This window comes from Choristoneura fumiferana, chromosome 23, assembly GCF_025370935.1.
Source record: "Choristoneura fumiferana chromosome 23, NRCan_CFum_1, whole genome shotgun sequence".
Taxonomy (NCBI): Eukaryota; Metazoa; Arthropoda; class Insecta; order Lepidoptera; family Tortricidae; genus Choristoneura; species Choristoneura fumiferana.
Window position 1 is genome coordinate 7,901,159 of NC_133494.1, and position 17,694 is coordinate 7,918,852.

Here is a 17,694-nt window from a genome sequence, read left to right on the forward strand (position 1 = left end):
AAAACTAATTAGAGTGCAATAAAACTTTCCTATGTACTAAGACTGTCAGTACTTAGGTAGGTGCTGATATGTTAATTCCAATATATATCGGTATCACGAGGTTTCAATTACAGTTCACTTGCTAAACGGACGCGGCTGCGCTGCGTCATGATTGTATCTATGTTTCCCATACACAACTTGGTTAATGTTTCTATAACTGTCTTGTCGTGAGGACTCAACGTCCAATATTCTGTGGCTAGGATATTGTTTTGTTTTACATTCGGAAAAGCAGTAGCTTCAAAAGCAGTATTAGCATTTCATTGCCGCACTCGATCGCTTTCATCATAAGTACTGTCCGGTAATGCAGGAACTTCGAGAATCCAGAAATTAAGAAAATTTCATGTTTATTATTTCAAGTTGGTATTTTTTTTCTCCTAACATTCTTGGCCTGACCACAAGAATTGATCACGCCTTGATATTCACAGCTTTCTATGAACTGAAAGGTGTTCATGCAGTTCGATGGTCGTCAAAATTTTTGTAGTTATACGAATTTTGTTAAGAGACTGATTATGATTTAGTAGGTACGCGAACAAACATTTGCCTATTTGTAGAATTTATATCTTTGTCAAGTTTGATATTTATAGCTCCAACAATTGCTATTAAATTGTTAGGAGTTAGGAGTATTGTTATAAAAATATACCCGATTCAATGAGTGTTTAAATAATAAAATGACTACAATAATTTTATTTCATTAGTATCTGTTGAGTTCTTTGCCTATTGTCTTGGTAAGGTTATTCGTTATATTATTATGCTTACAACTAAAACCCTGACCCAGCACTAGGTTGTCAAGCGTGCTAGGTACTTATCATGAATTCATGATTGTCAAGAGCTTGTAACAGTCGAACAAACTGATTCAAGTACCAGGGTGGAATCTTTTAATTTTCAATTTCACTATAATTTCCTTGACAAGAGCATGGGATATCAACATAACGTTAGTAGTACAAAGGTTCCACTCTGGTACATGATTCAGTTTGCATATTTGCACATCTTACGGCGGCGTTGAAGTGAACATTTTTGTAAGACAACATTAAGAAAGAGAAAGGAGTGAGTTAGTTATGTCTTCGAATGTGATGTCTTGAATTGTGTTATTTATGATGTGTAAAATTTAGGCAACTCGGTGGGAATCGTGTTGTTGATGCTACGCCATTGGTTTTTAATTCCTGCCAAGAATTTACTTATCGGTATCGCGCGGGAATCACGCAATTTCTTGGGATTGAACTATTCTATATCCTTCCCAGGGTCTCAAACTTTTTTTTTATTAATCATAACTGTAATAGTAAGGAAACGAGTTAACTTTCTCACAACGTGTGCGTCAATCCAAATTCCAATAAATATTTTCTTAACCAAAGCACATATTTATTTTTCACACTTACCAAGGGCCTTTAAATTACTCTTACCCAACCCAATACATGACAGTCCTTCGACACGCGATTCTCATGTCGCTCAAAATGAAGTTCTTTATGCTGATTGCACCCCTGTCAGAGAAATTGCTTACGCATCCACTTACCGGCCATTTTTTGCTGTTTACTGTTAAATGCAAGCACGTTGATTCAATTTAAAGGCAGCGAAAATTTACTGTTCAACATTAAAGTGTAAGCCACATATAGGACGGTAGCGGGTGGGGTGGGTAGCGGGTTGGGTCAAAAATGAAGCGGGCCTATTGACGTGGCAGTATATGAATAACAACAGATGCGCCTTCACAAGATCCGCACCGCACCCGCCACGTACCGATTTTGTTCATTTACAGCCATGTAAATAGACTCGCCGCTCTCCCGACCCGACCCGTTACCGACCCGCTGCCGTCCTATATGTAGCTTGGCTAAACTTTTCCATCTGTCTGTCACCTCTGTACGCTTAAACCGCTGAACAATTTTAGATGAAATTTGGTATACATATAGTCTGAGACTCTGGCAGAGATAGGATAGTTTTTAATTGCATAGTAGTTGGCGGACGAAGTCGCGGAAAAAAACTGTTTTATAAAAATCAAAACCAATTCTCGCCATAGCTTGTTATGTTACTTAATGTTGTTTTTACAAACTTGGAATATTTTGTTTGTTAGTCTGTTTGCTCCAAACTAAGAAGTAAAACTTCACTCACTTCCAGTGGTTACGGGACGTAGACCGTGAATATTGGTTTGATGTAGCGTAAAGCTACTGTTACACATGGTCGTTACTAGCATGCTAATAAGCATGCTTATGAGCATGCTAGTAATGAGTATGCTCATGGACTGTTTACATTTACTAACAATAAGCATGCTAGTTTTAAGTATGCTTCTAAATAATCATGCTCAAAACAAACACTCGGATACACATGCCTTTTGATAGCATGCTCCTGCCAGTTCAAAGACAGTGTTGCCACTACAATTACCGTGTTCTATGGCTTTCAGGCCAAAAAATCTCAAAATCCACGGTTTACGGCTGCAACCCTGTGGCCGTTACGGCTTTTCGAAAATTCAAGGGTAATAAATTAATTAATTTATAACAAATTCACTTTTAGTAACTTTTTTGCTTGCAACTCTCATGTCACTACCAATACTAGCATGCTTATTAAGCAAACGCGTTCACACTTGCTTATTGCTTTTCCCCCTTCCACCCCCGCACCAACTAGCATGCTCGAAAATAGCAGGGCCAGCTATTAGGGAGCATTATGCCACTAAAAAGCATGCTCGATAGTAGCATGTCCTGTACACACATGCTAGTAGGTAGCATTTGCTCGATAGTAGCATGCTCTCGTGCTACTAACGAGCATGTATAACAGTGGCTTACGTCTACAACAAACCGCTTGAAAAAAAACTTTTTCTTTTAGTCTCAAGTGAATTGGTATTTGCTTGAATTTTGCTGGACAAAGTGTTGTTTCCTTAACATTCCTTCTCCATTAAATAAGAAATAATAACGCACTAAAATAGATGAAAATGCAGTTGCAACTCGATTAGGCCATTCCCAATTTATTGCTGTAGGTACCTAGATCGTTCATATTTGTTTTGGTTTCTGAATGGACTAATCTACTATAGTGTTTTACGTTTTACGTTATAGAATTAGATGATTTTCAAAAATGCGACTCCCAACATAGCAATTAAACCAGTTTAAATTACAAAAGATTAAATTCATTAATAACGTAAGCTGTTAAATTATGATTAAACTTCAACATTGTCACGGTCCTACAGGTGTAATTAAGTAACACGCCCTACTTCATAATTGTCTTAACATTTATTCTTGAGTTATGAGTAAAACTGTCATTTATCTGTCTTGTGGTTTTGTTGATTTGATTTAAATCTGACTCGCAATCAACATTTTGGTTTGTTTTAAGGTTATACCGCGTTGAATACAGGTTGGTCAGCGACGTGGTTGGTTGACAGGTGATATGGGGCTTATCTTGCTTCAATGACTATAAATTACCGCGAGGCGATAAACAACATTTAAGCACTTTTTTTAAATATCTTAAATCTGGCGTTAATGTTGACAAACGCTTTCAAAAAATTGAGTCCCTGTAACGTTTAATTAGGCACTAAAATTCACCCGCGAGTTTCTGATTTTGAACATACCGATATAACTTGTCAGAACAAAGTTAAGATTTAACTCTGCAGGAATATCGACGTGTTATGACAGATCTCATTAAGAATCATATCACATGACTAACTTACTTTATTCAATGTCATACTTATCAGTTATCGAATGTAAATCAAGTGCAGTGCAGTATTGCAATTTATTACAGACCGGTTTGCTCGGGATATTTCGAGCAGCAATTGTTATTAGTTGTAGCTGCTTAGATTGGTTGACATTGTCATATTTTGTGATGAGTATCTGAAATCAATTTAACACTAGGTAGGAATAAATTGTTTAAGAGTAAATTAACTGAAAATTATCAGTTAATTGTCTTAGGCTCTGTTTCCACCAGAGATGTGCTGTGCGAGGATAGGTAAATGAAGCGTTTCTTTGGTTCATGAAAAACATAATCCTCGCACATCTTTGATGGAAACGCAGCCTAAATACTCTTAGAGCACGTTTGTACTACGCCTGATCCTAATCCATGAAAATGCGGTCTGGAGCACTTTGTATGGTATTTTAGATCACTAGATCTGATTCGACCAACCGATTTCACCATAAAACTATAAAAATTAGTCTACTCCGAACCATAATTTACAGATATGGATTGAATTCGGACCGGTGCCGAGAAACCGTTCTTTTTTTTCTAAATTCTTTATGATTTTGTCTTCTACCGTATATGGATTATGCTCACCACCATTAAATGTTTTAAAGCCCTGGCTTGTTTAGGTGTCTCCAGTCTGTTTTATATGTAACATTATTTAATTTTATTTATATTCTTTGTCTAAGGTTTTGAAAGTACGTATATCATTCTTTTATCAGCCAGATCACTTGCTTATCCAGGGTCATCGATCTGTTATCAGTTTGTCTTGGCACTGTCACTATGTACCTTAGTCTGTCTCATCTTATTATATACCTATATCATCTTGTAGTATCTATTGTCTTAATTTTGATAGTAAAATTCTCAGATTTTGTGCCTCACACGGCTATCGAGCACATTGGAAATGAATCTACGGAATTCGAAAAAACATTGTCGCTGAGCGATGAGAAAGTCGGGATAAGGAAAACGTTACAAAATAAAACTACAACGTTGAATAATAATTATTTTTCACTTCTCATGCTCGTAAAGTTCGTGTTTATGCTTTGCTTCTAAAAAGGCAGGATATTTAAATCTTTCTTCATGACGCGACAAAATCGCTATGCTTTTTACCCGACTGCAAGGAGAGGTATTGTTTTTCGCGCTTATCTTGTATGTAAATTAAGTAGGTGCTTTGTTCTTTAAAGTACTTATTCGCTTTCCAGAGGGCCTATTCCGAAGTTCGAAAATCGAAGTTCGTATCGTACCGCCCCTCTCGCTCTTGTATTTAAATAGTATAAGTGTCAGAAGGACCGAACGACACGAACTTCGATTTTTGAATTTCGTTGTAGCCCTGGAGTTCATGCCACAATTACGTATCTACAAATATTTGTGAAAGACATTAATAATATCTGTAACTAGAATGGAACAGACTGATAAATAAAACAGTAAATTAAATTTGGATGTGTTTTAAATGGCTGCCTGCGTTTGTAATAGTTTGTAATTAACTATTGACAGCGCAAACATGCATAACAGTCTCCAGTATACGGTTGACGTTTTCTTTAAATAGACATGATTAGTGACCATACAACGGGTAACTAAGAGTATGACTAAGATTTTGCATTGATTTTCTACATTCAAGTAAGGATAAAAAGCTATATATTATATTTTAACTACCGGCTAAGACCTGAAGGTAATAATAGTAATATCAATAGATTTTTAATGTCATCATTAAAAGCTTTACAAGAGTGAAGAAGGAAACTAAATTATGTTCTTCCAGTATTTTTCCTTTTATTTATTGTTGAAACAATATTTAAACAAAAACACTAAATTGTTGTCCGACAGATTGCTTAACAGCCTGAGCAATAAAAAGCAATTTATTCTTAATGATAAATAAAGAAGATCACTAAACGCTGGCCAGACTACCCAGACTGTGGGTGCGCGTGTGCCTAAATAACATAACGTGCCCCGACTGCACAATTGAGTCTATTGGACTAAAAATAAAATCATTGCAATTAAAACAGCTGTAGGATGCAGACATTACTTTCTCATACATAACCGCAGTTTCACTACTCTCTGATAAGTGATAAGTTTCTGTTATGTGACAGATATGCACTTTGTCTTAAAATTAATGCGGAATATTTATTTATTTATTTATATTTCAAAATCGAGACGTTTATTCTGTACTAAGACCACAGTGGGCTCGTTTATATGTCACTTTTTTATAATACCAGAGATATCGGAAAGTTCTGTACTGCTTGCTATGTGTTGGTGTGCAATAAGGGTTATTGTAGGTATTGTATTGTTCATCGTTGCCAAGAAGAATTGCGCCACGAGAACTAGACAGTTATTTTTTTAACAAAAATGATATTACAATTCTCTTAACTATTAAAGCTAGCAAAACAAGATAAATTAGAAATATATTATTTATAGATAAAAAAAATATGGGTTACATATCTAGATATAACAAGGATGTAGGTAGGTCCCTTAGTTAAGTAACTTAATCTTGAAACACCTTGATCTTGTGTGAATAATACCGGCTCTCTCTATTTTGTTCAATCAAACAGAGACGTCATACGGCATCACAGATATCTTGGGAACTTAACAGAGAGTAGTGAAAGAAGCCCTTCTTGTTCGCTTCTCATCATAATTAGTGAGCTCATTATGTTTAAAGTCTGTTTCTTGCAACTAATCAACATAAACATATGGAGTTAATTAAAACTGGTTTAAATTCCAACTTAAAACGAAGTTTTATAGCCACTTCTAATGATTTATCTTTAGTCTAAGGTGACAAATAAAACGACTTTACGTCAACCGTTGAGCAAAATAGCTAAAGGTAATTAATAACGTGAACAGCAAAAAAGAGCAAACATGAGATTGATGCTTAATAATTTAAATAAATTTCTATAAATAGCAACATTTAATGATAACAGTATAGGTAAGATATATTTCGGTACAAAATAACAAAATACAATATTTAACTTAAATTTCTCCTCATACATAAATTAACTAACAAACTTACCTACCTACATAAAATAAAAAAAACCTAGCCTAGCTATTCAAAGAGGAAACGCTGCCAGCATCTTCGGGACCTTGCCTAAGGGGTACTCTTTATGTAATTAGTTTTAGTTTCAGGTTCTATTTTTATTTTATGTAAGTTTTTTATTTTATGTAGGTAAGTTTGTTAGTTATGATAACAGTTGTATTTGATGTCATGATATTTTGCAGAGATTAAGTGCTTTAGGACAATTATCTTCCATACCTGTTTTCCGGGTTAGAACGTCTACTTTGTCATTATGTTATTTAAATATTTGCCTACGAAAATAATTCAGAAATTCATCTGCAGTTGTCAGCGTGATTTTGTTGTTAAACATTTGACGCATTCTGAGTTTAGGTATATCTGAAGCATACCTATGTCTTATTGATAAAACCCACTTCATAATGGGTACTTATTAGATATTCGTAATGATTTATAATTATAATAATTTATTTAATTTTCAAAGGTATTTAGTATCTTCTTGAATTATGTATTTTAATCCGGTTATACCACTTTCAAATATTATTAAAGATTAGTTTCTGTAATCTGATCTAAATCTTAGATTTACCTTGGAGTATTTTACTAAATTAACCAAAGCGCAGCAATTCTTTGCAAAGTCTGCAATGCATAGATTTGAGCGACCTATTTCTCACCAATTTCTTTGTCAAAAACCACACTTTTTTGTAAGTCAAAGTTTAATTCCCTTTTTAGGGTTCCGTAGTCAACTAGGAACCCTTATAGTTTCGCCATGTCTGTCCGTCTGTCTGTCTGTCTGCCTGTCCACTGCTAAGCTCAGAGATCTTTAGTACTAGAAAGCTGTAATTTGGCATGAATATACATATCAGTCACGCCGACAGTGGTAAAATAAAAAAACAAAAATTTTTTTTTAGGTTACCTCTCATAGACGTAAAGTGGGGGTGATTTTCTTTCTTGACTAACCCTAGTGTGGGGTATCTTTAGATAGGTATTTTAAAACCATTGAGGGGTTGCCATGACGATTTTTCGATTCAGTGATCTGTTTGCGAAATATTCAACTTCAAAGTGCAAATCCCCCCTCTAAAATCTTAACTGTTGTGGACATTTTTTTTTTACTTCAGAATGGTAGTAAGTATATCTAATTTACAAGGAAAATTATAACGGCTAAGATTGCTTGAGAATTATTAGTAGTGTAAGAGTAAATAGCAGCATAAGGTATAAAATATAATATAACGAAACTTGGAAGATTCCGTACACAATACGAAAGCCTTCGAAAATTATTACTCGATTTTTTTCGGAACCCTATCTTGGGCGTGTCCGACATGCTCTTGGCCGGTTTTTTAATATGAATATATTTTGGATACACACCCATCTCTTCAGATAATATAGACTTAAATTCTTTGTGTCCATGATTGATGTGGCATTTGGTACCATCTCGCGGCCACATTGCTATGTGCGATTGTGTGCATATGAGCTGCCCTTTATTCTGTCCGTAGTACAATCTTTATGCACACCCACCGGAAACTTACAATTAAATAGTGAACAGGAACACCCACTTTGACAAAAGTAGGGTAAGGTTAGCATTATCATGCACAATGCAACGAGAATATTACACGTTCTTGAATTCGCACTTGACGATAAAAAACATATTTTTCATATCCATGTTTGGATAATTATCTATATTTATCCATGATCTATTTATATTGGCTCCCCGCCCAACGGTTGTCGCCTGAAGTTTATTTTCACCAAGAATATCACTTTTGTTTAGACAGTTGGGTATAAGTGAGTTTTAAAGTGTATCCGCGCTTTAATTTCATCTGTCGCTTGAAATCTAGGTTGCTTATTTTTAGTACCCTTCTCGAAAATTTTAATGCTTGTAATCTTCAGGAATATTAACTTCTGATTTAAGATGCTGTTATGTTTGGTACTGATAAGTGCCCTGTATAACAGATATACTAATCACAATTTGAATCACTTCAAGAGTCACCTAACGACAAATTCAATTAGTTTAGGGGCTGTTTCACCATCCATTGATTAGTGTTAACTGGCGGTTAGGTGTGATGCCGTCTCTATTTGTTTTGTTCGAATAGACGGAGACGGCATCACATTTAACCGTCAGTTAACACTAATCAATGGATGGTGAAACAGCCCCTTAGTCTGCTGTAATAATAGCTCAAGAATTAGTCATTGAGATGCGTAATGGTGCTAGATCATTTCAATCTAAGTTTATAGCAGTCAGGTGCTTTGAATTCCCGTCTGGAATAACGACCTTTTTGTTGGCAGTGGGTGCACGGACGTTGTGGTAACAACATACTCGTATTGATTAACACTTGACTCGAAAGTGTCATTAGCCCGTTACTGCATTCTACAATGGTTTCTTGATATGTATTATTGAAATTACTTTGGATATTTATTTGTTATAATTGATAAATAGTAATTATCATCTTTCTTTGTTTGCTCATTAGTAAGGTATTAAGATAACAAATTTAAGACACTGGAAACAGATTAAATGCAGCTAGTTACCGTCGTGGTAATTTCCTTTCAATATATTACGCGGCTTTAATACCTGAATTGTATTGACAAACTCGTCATATCTATACCCGCTTATCGTAACATATCCTTCTGGTGTAATGCCAAATGCAGAACTGAGATGAAACAGATTAGATACCGTACCGGTCATGTGGACGAATTACGTACAAATCAGGTGATCAGCCGTATTGTTTGAAAGCAAATATTTTGATTACGTATTGCGTTAGCCCGAACTTGATAAACTGAATGTTTAGAGAAAAATTTGAGAGAAAATTCTGTGTAGTTTTTACGAAAATATTATTGTTTTAATTAGGCTTTTTAAAATATCGTTCCTGAATTATACAGACGATTGGTTTTATTGGAAAATTTTGGGCATTAATACTTATTTACATTTTTATGGTGTTTGTTTGCAGGGCGTTGTCGAGGCACGTGGGGCTGACTCCCGGCGGCCGGACAGCGGCGCGCGCGTATCTGCACTACATTGCTCGTCTGCGCTCGCGTCGCACGGCACGACTCGCTCGCCACCGGCCCACGCACATCCTGTGTTTCCCCACTAACAAGTGCTCACGGACCGTCACAACAAAAAACCAAGTGTCAGTGCAACAATAAAACGAACCCAAAAACCAAATCAGTGAAAACCTCAGTGGTGTTCCTGTGAAGTGCTCGGTAGCCGAGTGAATGCGCGTCTGTTTCGATACCCTCTGCTTTGGATCGTCACAGCGAGTAGCTGCTGACGATGAGCCGAGGGTTGTAGTGCACACAGGTGGAGGAGCTCTTACCGTGGCTCCCACAGTCAATGGTGATAGACGCGCGTTAAACGAGACTTATAGAGATATCGAACTAAACGGAATAATGGGGACTCCAAGCGGCATGAATTCCGATTCTGAAAATTGTGTTGCTAATGCGGCTATGACTACAGATATGCAGCCGCTACTAGAAAGGATTAGGGAACTGGAAGCGCTGTTGAAGCAGCGCGACCAGGAAATGTTGGAGTTGCGTTCGCAGTTGGACAAACTGCAGAGTGTATTCCCGTACCAACAATACGTACGGGGAGGCTCGCGAGGACCCAGGAAGCACAGAGCTCAGGGTATCTCTGCTGAGCCTCAAACCAGCTCCTCACTGCAGGACCTCGCGCACCAGACCTTCCCGACTTACGACAAAAACGAAACGTAAGTACAATTCCGTTAACAAATAGCGATAAAGTCTTTCGTAATATACTGTTGATATAACTCCACGCGTCAAAAATTCCTTTTGTAGTTTTGAAGTTTAACGGTCGCTTGACGGAAAAATTTACATCTCAACCTTAGTATTAAGATTTCACACCACGAAAATGTTATTAGAATCAATTCAAGATGTATGGAAACGCCAAGTTTAAACCAAGTTTTACGACTAAATGTAGAATTTAAGCAATTTACCTGTGAATTAGTAATACTTATAATGAATTTAATCTTTAACAATCTTAGAGTAATGACTGGCGTGCACATTAAATGCATCTCGGCTAAGTTCGCGCTAGGACGCCAGTTATTATTAGAGATTAGGTACTTATTACACGCTGAATCACAATTCATGCACATCATATTGTAATGAAACTCAGCTGTTCATAAAATCACATGGGCATTAATCGAGGTGATTCAATCATGGCAAATAATGCTGTATAGTGTTCAACAATACCTCATAAAAACACTTCGATTCTGTTTTATAATAAAATTGAGCTAATGGGGTTTTACGGTCAACACAGACATACGCAACGTCAACAGGGATCATTATCACTATTTTACAGTAAGATCATATTGTGTACTGACTTAAAAATCGTGACGGAATGTCCAAAGTTAATTTGTTTATTGAATTTGCAGATTTTCAGAGCTTTAACATAGTGTTTGCTTGCTAAACTGAAATCCTGTTAAACTGATATATAGTCATCCAATGAAGGCATGATATTAAATAATTGCAGATTTGCCCTCATAATGCCTCATGTTTCGTGAACTCTGTTGATACTTGAGATACTAAAATTCTTATCAAAGTAAGAATTAAAACGCCGAAATTACCTAATTGTAAATATTTGATAACCTAAAAATGCCGCACAAGTAGTACTGTTATGCTTTATGTTTATTTATACCAAGTTCAAGGATACTTGGCATAAAACTAACCATTTCATTGAAATGGATAAGGTAAACATATTTTATAGCCACATTAAAAACTCATTAAGAGCTGGCTGAAGGCTAGGTTTTGTTGGTTCTGCGGAAATTGTGACCAATCTCTTTAATTCAATACAATAGGTATTATTATCATAAATCAGACAATTGAGTATAGTAGTAGAGAAGAGCAGTGCATGTAACATTTTTTTCGTGTATTTATTTGAAGTATATTAAGTTAGAACTCAAATTATTTATTATGAAAAAAAACATTTATAATACGTTAAATATACTTTACTGTAAAGAATGAAGAATATACAGTAAGATGATGATAGTCAATATTTTACTCATTTCATGGACAGTTTACCCAACAATCCAGAAGGCCATATCAAGAATACCCAAAACAAAACTGCTTACGGTCTCATTGATGAAATTAGTATTCATTGCATGGTAGTACTTAGCGCGCGATCACCTTAACCAAGTCGTAACAATGTAACGACGGTGAATTTCAACCGAGTTTGGTGGTTTTCGTATGCAGTGCAGCATCATGCGGGAAGGCTAATTTGGTTAATTTCGTCTGCATCCTTCGATCACAATGATTACATGCTATTTCTAGGCCACGACAAGAGATAACTGGATATTAGTGGACGTGGAGCTGATGTTCAATTGCTTCAACTGGATGGAAAAATGGGAAAGAAAATAACAAAGAAAATATTTATTAAAGATAGACGAGGCCTTTTAAAATAATTTTAATATTTTACGGTTACTTTGACGAAAGAAAAACAAAAATATCACTGACAAACATTACGAAAACTCGCACCCGCAATTACAATACAAACCTGCGTTGTGAAACATCTTCATTCGGATCAACATAAAATGTACTGGTTTCAAAACACCTTCGAATCTTTAGAGTATGTAAAGCACAAAGTAGTTTAATGGAAAACTTTTGAATTTCATATTAATTATGGAAAAAGCAAGAAATTAATAGTAGGTAAACAGAATCGATGATATCATTTGCAATATTAATAAGTAGATTACATATATTATCATGATAAAACTCGTGCACTCATCGACCAGATGTTTACTTTAATTAAGGTTTTGTTTGGTTTATTTTGTTTGATTAGATATTAATAAAGAAACAGGTTTCTTAACTTACACATTACAAAACGTAAGCATAATTATTCTTTTAAAGCAATAAACTAGTTAAATCGTTTTGAAATTAAAAGCTAACAACATAACAATGATAAAAACCGGCCAAGAGCGTGTCGGACACGCCCAAAATAGGGTTCCGGAGCCATTACGCAAAAAATAAGTAATATTTTTCTAAAGATTTCGTATTTTATTCGGAATCTTCCAAGTTTATATAGGTATATCTTATACCTTTAGGCTGCTATTTATTCTAGAGGGGGAGGGGGGGAGGGGCCCTCGATGTTAATGAAAATTTGCACTTTAAAGTTGAATATTTCGCAAACAAATCACTGAATCGAAAAATCGTCTTAGCAAACCCCTAATGGTTTTAAAAGACCAATCCAACGATACCTCACACTATAGAGTTGGATGGGAAAAACAAATCACCCCCACTTTACGCCTATGGGAGGTACCCTAAAAAAAATTTTTTTTTAATTTTTATTGTACTATTTTGTCGACATAGTTTTGCAAAGTTACAGCTTTCGAGCATTTGATAGTCCCTGAGCAAAGCCGCGGACGGACAGACAGACAGACTGACATGGCGAAACTATAAGGGTTCCGTTTTTGCCATTTTGGCTCCGAAACCCTAAAAACGGAGAGTTAGGACAAGATTAATCCAGATAAAAGCAGTACACTATACGTGTTAATGTTCAGGCAGTTCAAAAAACAGAGGTTCAAGGAAATAAAGATAACCTTTCTGATTGCTCGCGTGTCATCTTGTTCATAGGCTCAAAATGTGCCATTACGTAACTTAACTAGGATGTTTATTTTATTAGCATTTGCACGTCAAAATATACTCAGCGGCACAAAATTTGGCCCTCTCTACATACATAATTTACCTATTTCTGCATAAATACATTTGAGGGTTAGGTTTTTTGCCGCTCAGTATATTTAAACTTAATAACTGAACCTTGAACTTGAACGAAATATACTATGAAAGTACTATATAAGCTTATTGCTTCAATGCTTAGTATCAGGAGCAACACCCCAGCTGTCAATTACATTAAATTTTAAGTGGCATTAATAATAGTTCTGACGGCATTTTATGGATCATAATATAACATGCAAATCTTGATATTTAATTTACCACAAATCACTAATTAGTGTGGGGATTTGCATCGGTTTTGATTATGATGTGATAATAGTTAATACGCCGACCATAAAATTGATGAAGCAAATTGACTAATTGCGTTATGCATACAAAATGTATTATTAGTATTCGATTCTAAACCGATTGGACAAAATGTTGCGTTACACAGAGTTTTGATATAAAAATAAAATAATAAGCTAACACTTGAACCGACCCTACATTTTGTTAGAAAGTTATGTTCAATAAAGTTTAGTCACTTATTTTTACACATTAACTATATTATAGTGTTTCTGTACCTACTGTTAACGTAAAACTATAACAGTTTCTTCACTTAGCAAATATGGTTATTGATAAAGGTGACTTAAAGCCTTGTTCATATGGTCGTGGTAGATCACAAGACCATGTGACACCGCAGCGTAAATATATCTTGTAGTTTGAAACAATTATCTAAAAAATGTTGCGAATTAGTACTGACAAAAGTAGCGTCAAAATTTGTATGTTTGTGTGTATTTTTTTTTTTTTTTTATTTTTTTTTTTTTTTATTTGTATTTGTAAAATTTACCGCGTGAGTTAATTTTTTTATATTCTTTGTATTATTTATCTCGTTTGCTCAATTTAACGTAAATGCTAATTTAGGAACTGCTGTAGCAAAGGAAGATTATGAATAAAGCCTGAGCTGAAACGCCCTTGATTCTATCATTGAAACAAGCCTCTTTCGAAATATCTTATCTTATCAGATAATGTTATAGTACTCGAAATACTTTAATCCATTTACGATTTGTTCAATCATTACGTTGTGGTACGTTAACCATCTGAAATTCCTTCTCAAGCCAACGCTAGCGTTGAGACATACGAAAGCAAAATTTTGATAAGAATGACCTTTTCACTGGACCATGGTGGCTATCTATCAGAAGTTGAAAGCTGAGTTAAGTTGACATTAATATTAGATTATTGTCGTGGCCTGGAAGTAGGCAATTGCTGGCTGAGTATGAGAATTAAACGGACAAGCTTGCGAGTCCGTTTAACTAATACGAAGCCAGTAATTGCTATTCCAGCCGAGACTAATATAAAGCTTTTCTCAAAAATGGTGAAGGAAAAAAAACAGAATTAGAATAAACCTTCTTATTTTATTCCAATAAATTTTTTCATGGTTTTATGCCTTTTTTTCATTAAAAAAAACAGCAGGTGTATTATTCCACCGAAAACACCACTCCAATAAAAAAAGTCTGGAGTTCTAACAAAATAACTGATAGCAGTAGCAGCCATTTGAGTTGGCTGTATACGACTTGTGCCAATATTTCCATGACCGTTTTCACTTTTAAAAAAATTTGAGACTCGACAATAATAAATTATTAATTTCTCGCTGACCATAAATTATGTACTAAGCCTTCTGATATGTAAAGAATAATGTCGACTTTTACGGACATTTTTGAGAAAAATAACCTTTGAACTAAAGCTTTAGGCAAGTAGCGAGAGATAAAATTATCAGGAAGTCGTAAGTTGGGGTATATCAACTAAATTTAATACAGACTCGGTGCCGTTGCGTGGTAGCCGCCAATAAATACGACATTATCGCACACTTTTTCAATATCAGATCGATACAACTCAATGACTATAATTTCATGGAGTGAGAAATTGCGAACACTTTAACTTTAATTGAAAACAGGGTGGAAATGTAACCGTTGATTGTGGGCACACGCCCAAAAGTAGCATTCGGAGAAATCTCGTTTTAATTTGACCTTTACATTTACTCACAAAAGGGTATCATTAAGTGCAATTAAATATTTAATATAATCAAAAAAAAAACGAACATAGTTGGCTTCATAATGACGGACGTTCCTGAATTAAAATTTATACCTAGCATTCTGACTAGGCATGTTATGAAATGAAGGAAGTAAAATAGTATTAATTATATGTACTGCTGGTTATATTATTATTGACCACAGTATTCATTTTTATTACTAGTCTTTTTTGAACTTCGGTTCTTAGTTTGCTAGAATGCTTGGGACAAATATTCCAAGTCTAATTTTACCCAATAACAGTGGTTGTATACCTATGTGTTTTTATACAGATTACACAATGCAAAGTTTGTTTTATTAAATGAACGCTTTTTTTTGAGACGATGCAAATAAAAACTGTGTCAAGTTATTCAAGAGTATCTTGTGTTTGTTTTATTGCTCTCGTGTTGAGAAAGGACACCAACACACGTTAATTGAACTGTAAGGATATCAACAGCATAACAGTTTATAGCGTTTTTATTGTCGCTAATTGTGTTTCATATCATTATGATAATTAAACGACCGCTTGTGATAAGACGGTATAATTGCTGTTCAACAATTTTGCATTTGCATTGACAAATTGGGTTAATTCCTGATTTAATAGTCCGATTGCATTATCATCGCCTTATAGAACCGTGCTTGAAGAACAGAACTTTTTTATATTGCCTAAGGTCATTAAAATATCTTTTAAGAAACATAGTTACCTATTTTCGAAAGCATAACAGCATCAGTGTTAGTAAGACCACTATCAGCATTATCATCATTATTTGTTTCCGCGGGGCTAATACTGGAAGCTCCTAACGAAAGCAAGGTTTTACAGTTGTGATTACTGACAGTGTTTCTCAACCTCTCCGGATCCTTGAGCAGTATGCAGAAAAGACCAATATTTTTAATTTTAAATAGATATACATGAATATTTGAAATAAACTTTCAAGAAGTTCCGTGTACCATGGTAAGGTACCGCTAGGTGGTCTGCCTTTGAAATAGGTTAACAAAACGTTGATTACTGTAAGCATTTTTTAGAAATTAATCTCTTCTTGGTTAAATTCACGTGTAAGCCTATACCTATTGCAATCCACGAAGACGCGTGATTTTGCCAAAATTAGGCATTAATAACATTGTAATAAAATCCACGGCACGCGTCATCGTGAATGACTCTACCTATAATTTTATTTCAGTATTATTTGAATCATTGCTTGTTAAACAAAATCCACTAAAAGCAATACTTTTCCGCTAAACCCTGGCGGTATAGGGGAAAATTCACTAAGCTTGAAACAGAGAACAGCATTGAACTCCAGAAAGCGATCTTGCCAACACCCAGGTCGCTATATCAGTGTCCTAAACCAGTAGTGACCGCTTGCATATAAGAAATCATAACCAGTTATAGGGACGCGAGCTCGCACTCCAGAGCAAATTCATTGATTTTTTTATGAAGGCACAGTCTGGGAAATCTCAGTTTTATAAATGCTTAGGTAACTTTAATATTATCATAAGAAAACTATTAGAATTTTACTGAATTGTTACTTTTTTTACATAGGTACTTCTACCATAACATCATTGTAATGTAACGATTATAATGCATGCACGGCTCACATGCGTGTTGGATGTTTTGTTCCCGAGTCCATGTTGCATAGAGTGGAGACCTAGTCCCGACCGTTCTATGTGGTATTTTAGTTTACAGTTACCAGAATATTTGATGATATCCTGATAGTTATTAAACTAATGTAATTATTTGCTATGACTGACATAAACTAAATGAGAGGTCAGTGCGATGGTGATTCTGAGTGCGCTGGATAATACGTCCTTCATTTAAGAGAAATAATTTTCTATAATAACCACGATACTCGTATGATGATATTTGCTCCTTCTTTTCCTCCGGCCTTAGCCTGATCAAGTAATCGATTAAAAAAGGCTGGAAATTAATAAGTTGAAGTAAAATCAAAGGATTCAAAAATATATTTATATGTACATGTGTTTCACAGTAGATAATTAAGTGTCATCAAAGGTCTCTAAATAATAGCATTTTGTTTGCAAACGAACAAACGCGCTTTATATCTTGTTAAACAAAAGTTAATGTAGATCACGTGCGCATGCGATGATATAAACGAACTCCATAAAAACTCAATAGAATAAACCGAAGCATTGTAATGTGTTGTCATGTCTCAAATACTTACTGTATTACGTAAACAAAACAGTTTATACTCATGTAAGTTAAAGAAAATATTTAAAAAATCAGAGAGGACGAAGTTACGACGCAACAAACAATAACAGTAAAAGAGAATTGGCCGTTGGGGGCAATTCATTCTT

General features: G+C 35.1%; 1 protein-coding gene across 2 annotated transcripts in view; it reads left to right on the plus strand.

Annotated features, from left to right (window-relative positions):
• The window catches only part of for (cGMP-dependent protein kinase for), a 100,929-nt gene that overhangs the window by 15,456 nt on the left and 67,779 nt on the right, over nt 1-17,694 (plus strand). For both annotated transcript variants that reach the window (XM_074105691.1, XM_074105692.1), the window contains exon 2: nt 9,613-10,368. In XM_074105691.1, the coding sequence (XP_073961792.1) occupies nt 9,878-10,368 (491 nt within the window). In that variant the 5' untranslated portion in view covers nt 9,613-9,877. The remainder of the gene's footprint in view (nt 1-9,612; nt 10,369-17,694) is intronic.